General features: G+C 39.0%; 1 protein-coding gene across 5 annotated transcripts in view; it reads right to left on the bottom strand.

The window, feature by feature from the left end:
• The window catches only part of ZNF106 (zinc finger protein 106), a 65,916-nt gene that overhangs the window by 15,329 nt on the left and 33,949 nt on the right, over window positions 1-16,638 (bottom strand). For 2 of the 5 annotated variants that reach the window (XM_047075245.1, XM_047075246.1), the window contains exons 4-13: window positions 15,244-15,444; window positions 10,185-12,365; window positions 8,499-9,126; window positions 7,177-7,246; window positions 5,822-5,976; window positions 5,677-5,737; window positions 4,858-5,199; window positions 1,903-2,680; window positions 1,491-1,546; window positions 772-917 (exon numbers count right to left, since the gene is read on the bottom strand). In XM_047075245.1, the coding sequence (XP_046931201.1) occupies window positions 772-917; window positions 1,491-1,546; window positions 1,903-2,680; window positions 4,858-5,199; window positions 5,677-5,737; window positions 5,822-5,976; window positions 7,177-7,246; window positions 8,499-9,126; window positions 10,185-12,365; window positions 15,244-15,444 (4,618 nt within the window). The remainder of the gene's footprint in view (window positions 1-771; window positions 918-1,490; window positions 1,547-1,902; window positions 2,681-4,857; window positions 5,200-5,676; window positions 5,738-5,821; window positions 5,977-7,176; window positions 7,247-8,498; window positions 9,127-10,184; window positions 12,366-15,243; window positions 15,445-16,638) is intronic. The other 3 variants (XM_047075247.1, XM_047075248.1, XM_047075249.1) reach the window with 3 other exon arrangements.

Below are 16,638 nucleotides of genomic sequence, written 5' to 3'. Positions count from 1 at the left end.
CTTCACATCACTAGGCTATTGGAACCTAGACACTTGTTGCCTAGGACACATTTTCATGGTCCATCATCTAACCTTTGGACTTCCAAGGACTTCAGTAATCTCAAATACTTTCATGGTATTTATTCAGACAACAAAGTGCTCTTAAAGTTTCTTAAAGATCGTTGTTGATAAAATTAATCTGATGTATACCAAATTCAAAACTCAAGAGTTCATTCTATGAAAACTGAGAGTAACGAGCATCAGATTATCAGTGATGGGTCCTAGAACACTGTTGCTCTCCTTAATCACTTGGGACAATTAATCAACTGTGAGGAAAAACGCCTCCTCTAGTACCTCCCCAATATTTTCATTCTATCCTCTCTATTATGTCGCAGCGATCCTACTGACCTCATCACCACCTCCAGGACCAGGACCTGACTGGCCCAGCCTTCTGTTATCTCATCTCCCTTTGCCAAGTGGTTGTTCAGAGTAAAGCACAGGACCCTTTTGGTAATGGGAGAAAAAAGAAACCCCAGCGGCTTCTGACATCGGTCTATGAGCAGGAGGAGAACTAGCGTTAGGAAGAGGTGATACCAGAGAAAGCAGTGTGGACAGACAAAAAGAAGCTAAGTCCCCGGGGACCCTGCTGAGCCACTGCATCAACTTTATCTACAGTTAGTCTACACATCTCTGGATAACAAACAGATACCCCTATTGTTTAAGAGAGTGTGAATCAGAGTTCCTAAAACCTGCAAAAAACCAAAAAACATTCAAATTGATATATCAACTCACCACCAGATTATAAACTCGAACAGTTTTATCTGCTGAACAGGTGTATAGTAAGTTCCCAAATATCTGAATTGCATTCACTGCGGCTTGGTGCCCCTCAAAGCTCCCTTCTGTGGGCTCATCATCATCTCCTGGCTCTGAAGATATTTCTGGAAATCAAGAATGTGTTTCAGATATGTATCAGCTTTCGTCTGAAAAGATACTCAAAAATTAAAACCATTACATAATATAGTGGTCCTTGGATTCTCCTTAAAACCTGTTTCCTCTAGCAAAACCCCACATTTTCCATTAATGATCTTCGTTATGAAGATTTCATAATAAGAGACTCTGGGAGAGAAAGCCTCTCACTGAGGAAAAAAGACAGATACTCATTTTTTGAGTGATACCTGGAAGTACCAAATCTCTCCCCACATCCTCTCTTCTGCTGCCAGTTATTTTGTTGAACAAGGCATTATTCTTCAAGCAATTCCTTCTCAAAGCAAAAGCCCCATGAACCAATGAAAACTCATTAGTTGAACAGATAGGAGAGATGGGAATAAGAAAATAAAAAGGCAAGATTTACAGGACACCATAATTGCTGATCAAAACAATATTCTTGGTGACAATCCCCCGACCCTATCCTAATCTATAGGCATACTTAATAAGATTTAAACCCTGGCTCTGATATTTATAAAGCTTTTTTTTTCTGTGGCTAATTTAAATAAAACTGAATAACCAAATACCTGAAGAGTTCTTTGATCCTTTTATGGAGGAGATCACAGTCTGAGTTTCTGCCACACTACAAAAGAATAGCAAAAGTCTTTTTAGCGGATGTGAATAAGACAAGCAATAACTTAAATTTTCCTGACTCAAGGATTGTTCTAAACACTGGGCACACAGCAGTGACAAAAAAGATCAGTTTTTCCATTTGAAATTTCTATATGAAAGGAAATATAAGTATAGTATATATTTACAACACAAATGAGAAAGCAGAAAATCTCCACTGCCAAGGTTTGATTTTTCTACACCCATAATCTCTACCGATTTTCTATACATTTGATTCATTTAAAAATTGATTCATAACCGAAAGTTCTATTGTTTAAGAAAAGAATAATGGCGAAAGTTGTTCTGACTGGACCAGCACAACATCCTTACCTTACAGGGATACCATCTTTATAACGAGTGCCAATCTCACTGGTAGAGCTAACTTCATCACAACCAGAACGAGAAGTTTCTAATGAATTTTGCTCTGTGGAGTTCCAAATATCCTTTTTAGATGGACTGTCTGGTTTCTCTTCTCCGGATTCAGAAGAATCAATGGCCACCACTTCCAACTGCGGATTAGGAATTTCTAGGACTTCCAGAGATGAGTCACTCTCTGGCTCATCTCTGACACTCTCTTGTTCTGGGCCAGTCCTGCTGTCTTCCCAGGTGGAGGTCGTTACTTTCCCCCCTTTGGTTGACTTTCCAGTCTTTACTTTCCTTACAGGTTTAGCAGTAAATACATCCTGTTCGGTGTCACTGTTCTCAGGAACATGAGCAGCCCGAAGAGTTTTCTTCTTCCTAAGTTTCTTCTTTTTCTTGTTTCCCCGAGTTTCAGCTGATGTCAGAGTAGACTCTGCCTGCTGCTCGGGCTGGTCAGCTGGAGAGTGGGGCTCTTTCTCTAAGGGGGTTTCGGAAGCAAAGGACAATCTTGGGAAAGAACTGGTACAGGCCTCAGACCCACTGTTGCCTTTGATTGGCTCATCTTCTTTATTCAGGCTTGGAAGACCAGTTGGTTGGGAAGAGGCAGTATTATCTCTGTTTCTGGTATTTCCTTGTTCTGTGGAAAACTTCAGTTCTTGGCTAGGCTCATGGAAACTTTCTGTTAGCTCTGATAAAGATAATGCTGCAGGGATGACTGGATAAACTGGATAACTGTCACTGTTCTCTCCTGAAATAACAAGAAAAAAATATTGCATCTTCTTCTGTATCTGCGATTTATCATCATAAACTGCCATTATTTACCACTGATCGAATCTCTCCTGAAAAACAACCTTTTGACATATGTTAACAAGGCTATGACTGTTAAAACTGTTTTCTCATCCTTTAGCTTCCCATAGCCTGCAGAAATTTCTCTTTGCCTTGAATTAAATCTCACAAATAACATGCATGTCTTATACCCTACAAAAGCTCCTTACGGGCAGGGACTCCTTCTAGCCATCTTTTCTTTCTTTCTTGTTTGAAATGTCCCCATGTTTAACATGATGTTTTATTCTTGGTACACACTGAAATATCTACTTAGCTAAAGTGCTTTCACCTTTATGTCTTAGATGTTTTCACTATGCCACTTTACCTGCGACATCACCCAGTTTGTTTGCATAACAGTAGTTAAAAAGTCAGTTGACTTAACAAAGTCTATTTTCTTTCACATAGTTATTTCATGTCAAGGAATTCAGATTGATGAAATAATCAAAGACATACTCAAAGACATATACAATGTAGTGTTCTATGCAATATTAAAGAAAAAAGGATAAAAACTAAATACTCAAAGGAGATTGTATAAATTACTATCTACCCAGATTACACAATTTCTCAAGTATTATTCAAGTAGTAAAATTAAAATATTTTACACAATTACTTTTATGACACAGGAAAATGATCATTATCTATTAAGTGGAAAAAAGCCAGGTTATAACAGACTGTGATTTTGCCTTTCTATAAACTCTATGTGCAAATACACAATTATGATTGAAGAAAGACTGAAATAATATATAACAAAACAACGTATCTACATTTTAATCGCTTCCCAATTTTTTACTGTGAACATGAATTATTTTGCAGAGAAAAAAATCTAATAAAAATCAATTTTTAAAAATATTAACTTAAGGGGCACCTAGGTGGCTCAGTCGGTTGAGCATCTGACTTCAGCTCATGTCATGGGTCCCGTGGCTGGTCAGGCTTTGTGCTGACAGCTCAGAGCTTGGAGCCTGCTTCAGATTCTGTGTCTCCCTCTCTCTCTCTGCCCCTCCCCTGCTTGCTCTCTTTCTCTTTCTCAAAAATAAACATTAAAAAAAACCTTTTTTTAAATACTAGCTTAAGAAGTCACTATAATACTTCTTTATCAGTTTTTAAAAAAAATACCAAATACTATTCACACAAAAGCAACAAAATTCAAGACGAAAGATAACATACATTTGAGCTAGATAGATATCTAGATTAGTACTGCAACAGGTAGCCAAATCTAGGGTAACTCTTCAGACTTTTTGTTTTTGCTCAGGTCACACGATGGCAGTTTATTTTTACTCAGTTTTCAGTGTAGCACCAACGTGGTTACACACACTTCAGATAAGGTTTAAAATAGCTTAGAAGTCCTTCTCCAATGGTAAATAAGTGAGTGTTATTTTATGCAAAGAGTAAAAACCTTGGCCATTTCTCAAAACCACTCAAGTTCCTAATGATGATCCTAAACCTGTGTCCACTGCCTTTTATCATGGCCACCTGCCTCTTAGGCTTATATTAATCCTACCTTGCACTTTAATGACAAAGAAAGGTAAGTGCTGAGAAATTCAGAGGACATATCTTTTTTTTTTTTAATTTTTTTTTTCAACGTTTATTTATTTTTTGGGGGGACAGAGAGAGACAAAGCATGAACAGGGGAGGGGCAGAGAGAGAGGGAGACACAGAATCGGAAACAGGCTCCAGGCTCTGAGCCATCAGCCCAGAGCCTGATGCGGGGCTCGAACTCACGGACCGCGAGATCGTGACCTGGCTGAAGTCGGACGCTTAACCGACTGCGCCACCCAGGCGCCCCTCAGAGGACATATCTTATCTAGAAAATTGACTGGACAACTTCAACTCCATTTTTCTCACAAAAAAACAAACAGCATCAATCCTCATAATGGAACATTTTAGGTGCTAATACAAAGTCAATTTAGTAATCCTAGATTAGAGAAAACCGAGGACAAGTTACTGATATTTAAACAATCCTCCTAAATGGAGGAAACATTAAGAACAATTAATTGTAAAAACTTTAGTTTTAATGGGCAGGTATGACTTTACATCACTGACCTAAAACTGCCCTAGACCCTCTGCTGGGGTTGCCCTTAACCCAGAGAAAAGTTTACATACTATTAACTTGCGGTAATTCCTTGGACACATTGCCAGCAGAGCCTTGTGACACAGCGTTCACATTCTCGTCTTGCTCAGGAGACATGGGTTCTTGTTTAATCTGAACTGAGGAGTCTGGAGCAGGAACACTGCCATGGGCTTGGAGAGTAGGAGATGTGGTTACTTGGAGAGGGACTCCGGTGGATGATGGAGACACATGGGAAGATGGAGGCTCCAGAAATACTGGGAAAAAGGGAGTAGGCAGCAGCGTGGCATCAGCAGATGTTTGAGATCTACTGTTCCTTTGTTCTCGTGAAAGGCTATAAGGAACCTGGTCAGGGCGCTCAGAAGGTTCATATGTTTCTAGAATGGGAAACATACGCACATACAGATGCAAAAATATTTTCTGAAAAGCCACTCATTTCTGAGCCAGTTTGTATTTCTAAAGATTACAGGAGAACTTTAAAGTCCCTCATTCTTTGAAATGTATGAAATAAAATCCATACAACCAACAAGCACACGGGTAGAACAGGTGTTAGTATTCCAATTTTTCAAATTTTAAGTGATTTATCCCAAGTCACATAGTTACTAATGGAAGAGCCAAGATTTGAACCCAGGTCTTTTGATTCCTAACACAAGGCTCTTCCTGTAACATACTGCCTCTGTTGCTAAGCATTTTCAGGGAGCACAGCCTCACAGGCCTTTCTACAGAAGGATGAAAACAAGGAGACAGGAGAGGAAAACATATGACCTTTTCACGACTACTTTAATTCCCCTGCATAGATAACAAAGAAATAATAAGCTACAGAGGATCCAATCCATCAGATTCTCTCCGAATACCTTGTAATCCCTGCAGAATCTGTATTCTATGGGTCCGCAGTGCACTCATCTCCATAGTTATCTAAAAATAAAGTAATCTGTTAAGCACTGTGAAATCCAACTTTAGAGATAATCTATTCTCATTAAATGTTCCATCCGCTGTTACCTGCTGCTTGAGCATAAGTAGCCTTTGAACTTCAACATAAGCTGTCTGAAGAGCTGTACGGGCTTGCAGAAGGTTGTTATCCATGCACTGCAATGATTTGCTTAGTTCTTCCTCCCTTAAAGAAATACTCAGCAGCTGGTCAACCTGAGAACGTTCTGCCAAAAGAAACCATAAGGCTCAGTTTAATACTGCAGACTTCTGAATAATACAGCCCTCAGAAGGTGGAACTACCTCAGTTCTCTAGGATAAGTCTTTGTTTTTCCTCTCCAATAGGTCACTGCAGACTCATCAAATCTCACAAATCATGTGGTCAAGCCTGTTATCAGAGCTAAACCAAAAGTGAGAATTGGTGAGATGGAGGTATGTCATAGGTTCAAGGATGCTTAGACTGGGTCCCAGATGTGAACTGCTTGCACTCTCTTCCCAAAGCATATTTTTCTAGTCTCTTAGTTAACATAAAATAGTTCTCTTTATTAGAGAAATCTCCCTAAAGAAAAAACAGCTTTGAAGTGTACATTTAAGTGATTTTAAATAAAATGTCCTACCACGTGTGCGTATCTGTCATCTTTAGGTCTGTCTCTTTCCCATTCAGTTATGTCAAGACCTCTTCCTAAAACTCCAGACCCACACATCCAACTACCACCTTGATTTTACTTAGGTGTCTCTAAGACCCTTTAATTCAAGGCCCCCAAAAGGGAACTCATCATCTTCCTCTACCGTCAACCTGCTCCTCTCATGCAGTTTTCTAGCTCTAATAAACGATATTATCATCCCCAAAGATGCCTTAGCCAGAAATTGGGGTCATCCTTTACCCCCAACTTATCCATAACATCCAACCATCCAAGGCTCATCCAATCACTTCCCATACTAGCCCTCTCACTGGAAAGGGTTCAGAATCAGTGGAAAGAATCTTATCAGTGAGGGAGCCATTCCAGTAACTTCTCTCAACTCAAGTAAGAGAAGCAACAAAGATGCCTCAAAAATGTAAACTGAGAAAAATGGCGATAAATAATCAAGAGACACAAAATTCTTAGCAAATGGCCTATATTCCTCTTCATCACTGAAAAGGCCCAAATGGGACTTTCTGACTTCATACTGAACTCAATTTGTCCAAGATATACATTAATGTTAGCTTATGGGTCTATGTGGCATCAAACGTTTCTTCTATAGCTGCAACTGGATATGGGAGAAAATCAACCTTTTCTACATCCTGAAGCAAGATAACAAAAATGTCAAAAAATAATACTAAGTGGGTGAACAGTATTTGATATCCCCAAGCTATACTTTGTCAAGCTGTGAAAAAGTTGAAATGCTATAAAAACAATTTGTTTCTGACAGAATATTTTGCACTGTACCTTTCTTTCCTTTAATTTTCCTTCTTTTGTTTTTTCTCTCAAGACTTGGGAGTTCAGGAGAAGATCCATCCTGAGAAGATAAAGAAAACTGAGTAATATTAAATGTGGAAAAGCCATTTTCCAAAAAGGAAAAAAAGTGAATCAATTCTAAGACTGTTCTACATTATTACCATCTCTAACAAGATAGTAGGAATCTCATGCACACATTATGAACTCAAATATTAGTTGAATGTATTTGATTTAAAACAAAACAAAAACAAACAAAAAAACCCAGAACAGAATCTAAGGTCCAGTACTTTCCTAGCATCCTAGAGGTGGTGAATCCCTGGGGCTTAGGCAAAGCATTTCACTTTGGTAAAGCATGGCATAGAGGTATGGACAAAGCCAGTAATGCACATATATGATTTCACAGTGACATAGTTTCTACTTTACTAGAAAATCTTCACAACAAAATTTTTACAACAAAAAGCTAAACAGTCTATCAGACAAGCCCCCAGATATTAGCTTTGTTATAGGACAAACTTTCATCCAAGAATATCCACTACAGTGTCGAACTCAAAGCGGCAAAGTTGGAATTTGAATTCAGGTCTACAAGCCAAGCCCTTAAGTACTCTGCTATAGTGCCTCAGTATTAAAGCAAACAGTCCATTTTCTCAAAGTGCCACATTCCAGACTACATCACTGCCAGCAACTCTTACTTTTCAGAAAGGGTTCCTGAAAGGATTAAGCAGTGTTAGTGACAAAGATGCCAGAAGAGAAGTGGTTTCAGTGGAAGATGGATTCTGAAAGGGCCAGGCTGGGTAACTGAGGTACAAAACACTGAGTAACAGAGACTAAAAATATTTGTAAGACCATGCTCACATAGATGCACTCTCATCGTATTAAAACTACCCTAGTGTTAAGCCCAATTGTCTCGGTCTAACAAGCATTCATGGCCTACAAATGCAACATTAGAGTGCCTTTCTTCAGGGCCAGTACAGAATGCATCATGAAGACAGATATAGTTACAGATGAAGACGTGGCTTACTCCTCAGTCAGGTGATACAAAGAATCATTGCCTTGGAGACCAGTTTTAGAGATGACTTCATATTTTCCTAGTACTGTACATTCATATTCACTGACATCTAACTTAGTAGAATTACTCAGTGAAAGGAACCAGTAGGATAAGAATATGAAAGGAAGAGTAAAAGCCTCACAAATTTATTCCAGAGTAGGGAAAAACACAACCCAGATACCCAGAAAAAATTAAAGTTATATCTTTCTTAAAACAGTCAAGTCAGCACATGAAGGGTCCAACAATAAGCAGGGGCAATCATACTCACTCCAGTAGCTCTTCGTTTCTTTCTAACACTCTGGCCGTCGTTTTGTTCGGCACCAGAAGTACAGCTACTGTCTGTGGCTGCATCTGCCAAACTGGAGATTGCAAGGGCTGAGGATGCATTTGATGATAAAGAGTTTCCTTCTCCATTACTCTCCTGGGTATTCTGATTCTCTGAAGGTGGCGTAGAACTCTCCTGGCTGTTCAGGTCTTTTGCCAAATGCATCAAAGGTATCGAACGGTCAGAGGATAATTGCACACTATGTCGCCTTTGAGTAGCAACATTTTCAGCCCTTTCACCTGTTCTTAGGGAGAGAGCCAGAGGGGTCACTTCCTGCTTAAGGCCCATGGTTGTTGTCTGACTCTGTGCAGCCCTCAGTGCGTTACTAGGTGAAAACATCTGCTGGGGCTCATTTTCTTTGCCTGTACCTTCCTCACTGAAGAAGCTATACACAGAAGGAGCCCTGTCCATGATCACACTGCTCTCAGAAAGGCTTCGCTTCCTTGCCAACCCAGGAGAAAGGGAAACACCTTCCCAATGGAATCCTTCGAGACTAGACAGATCAGGCTCCTCATCCAAATCCAAGACCTCTTGTTCATTTTGAACTAGAGGCACCATTTCTATGCCAAACCTGAAGAAAAAAGAAAAAAAGAAAAAAAAAAACCATAAATCAGACATGATTAAGGAAGAGAGGGTATCACTTAAGTGCCAGACTCTGTTAAGCACTGAGAGTACAAATATAAATAAGATGGTTTCTGCCCTCAAAAAGCTCACAGTCTAATAAGTGTCCCAGACATAAATAACCTTAGTGTAAGTATTGTAATATAACAAGTACTAAATTACAGATTTGTACACAGTTATGAGAATACATTTGAAGAAGTAAAAATTGAGAGCTTTATTAGCATGGAGCTTTTCTAAACCAACCATAATAATTTTTAACAGCACACAAACCAAACACAAACAAAAATATTTACTGAGCATTCAACAAATGGCAGGCACAGGGCTAAGGATAACAACTTTATAATCTCAATACTCAAGTTATGAAAAAGAGTGCACAATAAATATGCTATTTCATCAAGGATAAAATTTAAAGCTTGAAGGGCTATATAACACAGCAGGTTGATTTTCAAGTAGCAAACCTACACTGAATGCTGCTTTACCATTCAGAAAAGTTTAGTATCTCAGCATAAGATGAACAGCCAAAACATGACACAAGTACTTAAGAGAAAGCATTTTGTAATCACGAATATAGTGCCCGGAATAAATACAGAAGGGTAACTATTCGTAGATTCTGAGTAAAAAGTCATAAGAACAATTACACTTAAAAACTGTACCAGTCATTAAGATCTAGAGATAGATACAAATCTACTGATATACTTTTTTATGCTGTTACTTTCTGGCCTCTATAACTAAAGTGATGGACTTCTGATAATTTTTTTCCACGTCCCCATCTCATTTCATTTCTTAGAGGTTGATGTGCTTCCTTGCAACCTGAATTCCCTGTTAGGAAACACTTTATTGCGTTGTTAGAGAGTAGCAGTTACTCTTTAATATTTAAACCAGACATCTACAACATGTATTTTTTTGCAAGCATTTAATTAAATACAACAAATAGAATTCTCTTGGCCAGGGGCAAAGGGTTAAGTTTAAAAAAAGAGAGAGAAATGGACACTAAAAAGAAGCACACACCTGGGCAAGCCTTTGCCTAGCTCTTGCTTTTTCTTGGTTACTTGCTGGATGACCTGTTCCCAGTTGACATTTCTCCGGGACGCATTTAGAATCTGCCGAAGGGTTGGCTTGAGCCCAGACTCCTTCTCCGTCTCACCCTTTCGATGACCACTGATATTGCGTATGCGGCGAGCACTATTGAGGTTTGGCTCAGGAAGGTGTACTCCAGTTTTGCTCTTTAAACTGATGTGCCTGGTTAGATCTCTCTGGAGAGAGGCAGGAAAGCCAAGCTTACTGAGGTCAGGCAGAAGAGGGCCTGAGGACGGACCGATATCGTTTTTTTGAAGCTCTGCATCCAAGCTAGCACTCTCGAAACCTTCTGTTGCGTAAGACACATGAGATTTAACAGGGTCATCAACCTGTGCATCTTCTAGAGAAGTTTTCAAGTCTAGCAGTAAGCCAGAATGTGGACTGGCTGCAGACGTCATTTGTAACTCAGGTTCTTTCTGATGAACTGTTGAATTACATGCGTTAGTGGATAGTTTTCTACATGTTTTCAGGTTTTGCTCATCCCCGTCTTTCTCATCAGTGATGTGAGTGCTACAGGATAAAATTTCTGTAGGTGCAGAACCCAGGGCTCCAATTTTTGTTCCATGCTTTTCTGTGTCAGATAGCTCCCCATCACTTTCATCTTCTAATGTGCGTACCTGGAACTCTATCTTCAAAGATCCTTTTTCAGACTCTTCTACATTCCTACTTGCTTTTGCATAGTTCCTGGTCCTTTTAGAAGTGCTAAGGAGTGGATTTTGCAGTGATTCATGACACTGTAGCACCTCTTTGGCTTTTTGTAACGTATCACTTACATTTTTATCAGGTTCCACCTGAGCGCCAAATGTACTTTTATTCCCTTTTAAAACACGAGGACATGAACTTTGCAATTTGGTTATGTAAGACCCATGACTGTCTGCCACAGTGGGTTTGTTCAAGGGATTTGAGTGTTCTCCAGGAAAAAAAGAATTTGTTTTGGTGTTTTTTGAGGGATTCTTTAAATCTGGGTTCTGGGGAACTGATTTAGTGACTGGAATTGGAAGGAGTGCAGATTTCAATGATGGCATCTTACTTAAGTTAAGCTCTTGTTCGTGTTTCTCTGTGACGGGGCAATCTCTCACCGCCTCATAGGGAGCAGTGCAGTCAGAAGGGGCTTTGTGACTAAGCAATCCAGTATGTGTTTCTTTTTGTGTTTTCAGCGTCGGGGAGTTACCTTTTCCATCATTCTGGGGCTCTGCTGCTCCTGTGGTTGTCAAGCTAAAGCCAAAGAAAGGCTTATCTATCATTTCTGCCTTGTTTCCAGCGCCTTCTTTCATGGCGGATTGTAAATCCAGAGTCTTCTGGGAAGGGTAAGGAGTCCAGCGGCGGAGCTTTTCCCTTGCTACACTGCTGTTCTTCCCACCAGTTTTGGAACCTATGGTATCTGTTTGTTTAGTAGTTTTGCTTTCTAGCTGCTCAAAATTGAAGTCAAGTAAGCCTTCTGAAGGAAATGTATCGCTTGTAAATCCTTCAGAAGGCCCTCTGTATGTGGCAGCCGCACCAACTTTGTCGCTTTCTTGCCGCTGCCAACTGTATCTATCCTGACTGTATTTGTTAGACTTAGATTTCTTATTCCACAGCATAGGTAAGTCTTCCATCTGACAGTTAGAGTTTCTGTTTCTGCCTGGCTGAAATTTGTCTCCGGGGCCACTGTAATTCCAACTATTTGTACTACGTACACTGGATTTCCAGTTTCCGTTACTGCTGTTCATATGCCAACTGGAAAAGCCACCTGTTCCTTCAGAATGCCAACTGGAATTCCTTCCTGTACCACTATGATTCCAATCTACCGTTCCACTATTTGCATGCCAACCACCTCCAGAATTACTATGGTTGTGAAACCAAGTCGCGGAGCCTCCTGCAACACCCTTATGCCACCCGGAACATCCTCTTGGTCCACCATTATTCCTCAAAGAATGTGGAAAGTTGTTTTTCCTACTATTATTAAAACCATCTTTCTCCCACTTCCAGTCTCGCTGAGGAGGTCCGCGATGATGCCATGTTGGCTGACTGTAGCTCTCTCTGTCTTGGTAAGGGATTCGGTCTTCTCGTCTCCATTGGGGTCGCCTGTCATCAGAGTTTATTTCTTGGCTGCTGTTGGAAGGTTCATCTTGTCTGGAAGAAAAACAGTTCTCCATTAGTGATTTAAAGTAATTATCATGCTTCCTTAAAAGGCATAACCCATCAAACTTTCCTCTACCTATCTCCTTGGCTACTTAGAACATACAGTAGTCTATTTTTATTTCTAGTAGTGGCTGTTTCCCATCTTTAAATGATATTGCTAAACTTATATCTCACAGTTTATGGATGCAGATATTAAACGATATGCCATTTCTGCTATCACTCCAGAAATACTAAAAATCTGACACATTTATACTATCCTCCTTTTCCTGCTCCTGCTTTTCTTAGCATGTTCTGGGACTTTTGTCCCCATCATCCAATTATTATTTTCACATTATGTAGCTTTTTGAAAATAAGCATAATTGTATCTCGTAGCTTTGGCTAGTTATCATAGTTAATACAACCTAAGTTCCACTGCTCTTAATACTGTGGATTTTTCCAGCCATAGATTCTTTCTGAAAAACCCAGTTTCTTAACCTATTTTAAATGCTAAGATTTCACTTTGCATTATCACTTTCATTAATAAACACTTTATCCAGCACATATTCAATGACTGTTAGTTGTGGAAGAAAACTTTTATGTATAGTTCCTGTTCCTGAAAGACTTACAACCTAGCTGAGAAAATAAGGTCACCAACAGGAGTAAAATAGCACATACCAAATAAGCAGTACCCACAATCAGTGCTATAAGGAGCTTCATGAGCTAGAGGTTTTTATAAAGCTACAGCTGTTTGAACTATTCGTGTTAGACAAGGAGCCCACAGAAATGTGAACAGACTTAAGTAAACATCACAGGAATAGGTGTAAAACCACTTCCCTCTATAAACTGCCTGTGGTATGCCTGGCATAGTGCTTAACACATGTGGTAGGTGCTCGAAAAATCGAATAATACTAGCTAAAACTTATCGAGTGCCTACTGTCAGGCATTTTAAGCACTTTATATAGATGATCTCTTTAATTTTCACAGCTCTGAAGCAACTATTCCTCTTATTCCTACTTTTTGGATGAAGAAACAGAGCATTAGAGAGGTAGAGTAACGTGCCTAGAGTTAGAAAGCCAGTAAGTGGTACAGGAGAGATATGTTTGGCAGACTGAGTCTCTACACTCTTAACTGCTAGCCCTTGATGAACTGAAAATCCCCAAACTAAATTTCTGCTATTGGGCTCCCTCCTCTTAACTTGACTTAAACTCCGTAATGACTCTAACTGGTTCTAAAAACTTCTAATGTCTCTAAGATTTTGGGACAAATTGGAATTTCTTCCTTTTTCACAAGATGGAATTCAAAGTTAATTTACTTGAAAGTTCAAACATCCACTTTCATTATGAATTACAACCATTTCTAAACAGGAGACCCTAAGTCGCCAAGTGACAAGTGTTATTACATACATGTGCAGGATTTTTTTTTTTTAACACCATTGACCAAATTGCTTCTATCTTTTGTTTCTAAGCACTATACACTTTTGACATCCAAGGAGATTACGGACTTGGCTACACTAATGGGATCCAGAACTGGGCAACAAATCTGTCAAAGAATAGAATTCCTAGATCAGTGTGAATTGGCTAGATCGCGGGGACAATGGCATGCAGCTAAATCCATAGCCCAGAAAAAGCAATCTAAATTAAAAATCTCATGAAGGAAAAGAGAAAAAAATGTGAAGAAATAATAGATACTATAAATACATCACCAAAGAAGCATATCAGAATATTCAAAGAATATTAACTACAATGTGAATGTCTAATTTACTGAGAAGCTCTTTTACCTTCTGACTTAATGTTTAATCATTTACACAGATAAGCTAATAATGGCACAAATGGGTAAGAAAAAAATAAAAGTTAGCCTCCTAGAGGCTTCAACACCCTAAAACAAGAATAAACTACAGCTATACTGAAAGTAGTAACAATGTCATTTGAAGGACTAAGCAGCAAAACGGGTTTAAGAACCAGGTGCTACTGACATTTTAAGACTAAGAAAGTCTCCTTCAAGGACTTGTTCAAAACACTTGTAGCATATACTACAAGTAGTAAAGACTACTTCCTTTTTATACTAAACCGCTAACTGAATACAGACTGCATACCTGGTATAACTAGTACTCAGAAAGAATCTTTAAAATTTTATATTAGAACGTATAACGTTTCTCATTATATTCTAGGACTTGAAAAATCACCCAACCTCTTAAATGGTTCTCTCTCTTACTCATATCTGAAAATTTCTGCTTGAACTCTTTAGGCCACAACTCAGTAATATAAAAATACAAAAGCCTAATACCTGAATTATAGATGCAGGTATAAAATTATGTAGTACAGCTAGAAAACTTATATTACTCAAATGATCTTGACATTGTCAAACTTAAGATACAAATGTATCCAGTAAATACTTACTGAAACACTAAATAATGAAGAATCAATCACATTTGGTAGAAGCACCATGTTAATTCACATGGGGCAAAACATTTTTTTACTGACGGATAGAATAAGAAATACAATATATATGAAGGAAGCTTATACACTAATACCTTTCCACTAGACATTCTGGGTATCAAATAAAACGATTCACTGGTGTTCAAAAAAAAAAAAAACTGGAATAAAGCCAGTTTTAAACATGGTTATCAACACAGTGAAAATTTCAGATATGTAGCACCTATAGCTAACTTTTATGGAGGGATAATACTGAGTTTGTTTTTTCTGTAAGCAGATAGTACAGTAGTTCAAGAGAGGATTCCACTGACATTTCATGCATAAGACAGCAACCTCAAGCTAACCTTTGCAATTAAAATAAGTTTGAAAGTTACTAGATGAAAAGTACGGAAATGGAAAATGTATTCTCTACCACACTGTTTCAGACAGACTTTTTAAAAATCAAAATAATTACTCACCGACTTTGTTCTTTCCTTTGTTTTATTAACTGAACGAGTTCCTTGTCAAAATAATCTTCTTCCTCTTCTTCTCCCTTTCCATCATCTTCTCTCTCCTGGGCATCAACGTTATCTTTGTGCAACTGGCTAGAAATGTGCTTTGCATATGCAGAAAGACCCACTTCTGTGACCCCGCACACTCGGCACTCATGACTACTGTCCCTAGGGAAAGAGGGAGATGAGGGACGTTCAATTCTGCCCACTGGCATGGCACACTCACTAGATCTGGTATGGTTTCCTCTGAAAAACACCGCACACTTGGGCACAGTGAAAGATTAGTGCTAATCAATTTCAATGCTCCTTTCATCACTTTTAATGAGTTTGTTCATAAGTTATTTTTGAAATGAACTTAAGATTCTTTTCCAGCAATCAAGAGGCAATACACTTCAGAATAATGTAGTTTAGGAGGAGAAATCTTCTTGAATTGCTGTACTTAAAATCTTGCCAGAGGAAACATGGTGAAAGGGGAGGCAGGGCAGGGGGCTCAGAGCAAACAGAAGTTGCTCTAGAGCACACCCATGATGCCAGCTGCACTCAGAAGCCTGGTGACAGCGCTTCCATTTTATCTCAGGCTCAAGAGCTTTCTCCCAGTGAAAGTTTAGGGGTGGAGAAAAGAGCAGGCAGCCTAACCAATCCCAACGTGGTAACTAAATCGGACCCGGCTGGAGCTCTGCCTGGAATGTGCAGATTCCGGACCCCAGAGCAAATGATAGGAGGAGTCTCAGCAAACTTTTTTGGGCTGGATGATACATGTGACCTACATTCTGCTTCAGAAGGGCTTATTTAAAGGGAATGGAAAGCATTTCAGTTGTAGGAAGTTAACAGCTGTGCTAGGCAAATGGTTTTTCTCAAGTTTCAGAAAATGCAAAAGTTTAGAGAGAAGCAAAACCAGTTCTTGTTCAGAAAGAAAATTGAGCAGTTTTTTTTTTCCCCTTTTACTTTACACAGTTAATGGTAACTCTCATATTTGGCCAGTTTTAAGAAACCAAAATCTTGAATCGACATCCACAGCTGTAGTAGATGAGTGTTTTAACTGGTTTTTTAGCTTCCTGAAATCCCTTGATTGGTTCAGGTGTCTATGCAGTCATTGATGGGAAACATCTGAACACCATGGCCACAAGTGTAAGGAATGGACAGTAAAATCCATTCAATAATCCAGATGGGCTTACCTCTGTATCATTTGTCTTGGGTTTACACAAGTGATATTTTTGTACTTCCTATGCCAATCTCTATTACTTACTTACTTATTTATTAATTTTATAAGAAGTTTCTTAATATGTATATCCCATCTGTACATGAGAGGTACCCAGGGAAAAGTGTCCTAGGTAGGTAACCTAAGCCACCAACTGAAATACC

The sequence above is a fragment of the Lynx rufus genome, unplaced genomic scaffold, assembly GCF_022079265.1.
Source record: "Lynx rufus isolate CCGP_SWC_20201006 ecotype Redwood Valley unplaced genomic scaffold, mLynRuf1.p SCAF_13, whole genome shotgun sequence".
Lineage (NCBI taxonomy): Eukaryota > Metazoa > Chordata > Mammalia > Carnivora > Felidae > Lynx > Lynx rufus.
Note: the sequence above shows the minus strand (reverse complement) of the source record. Positions and strands in the feature narration are given on the sequence as shown.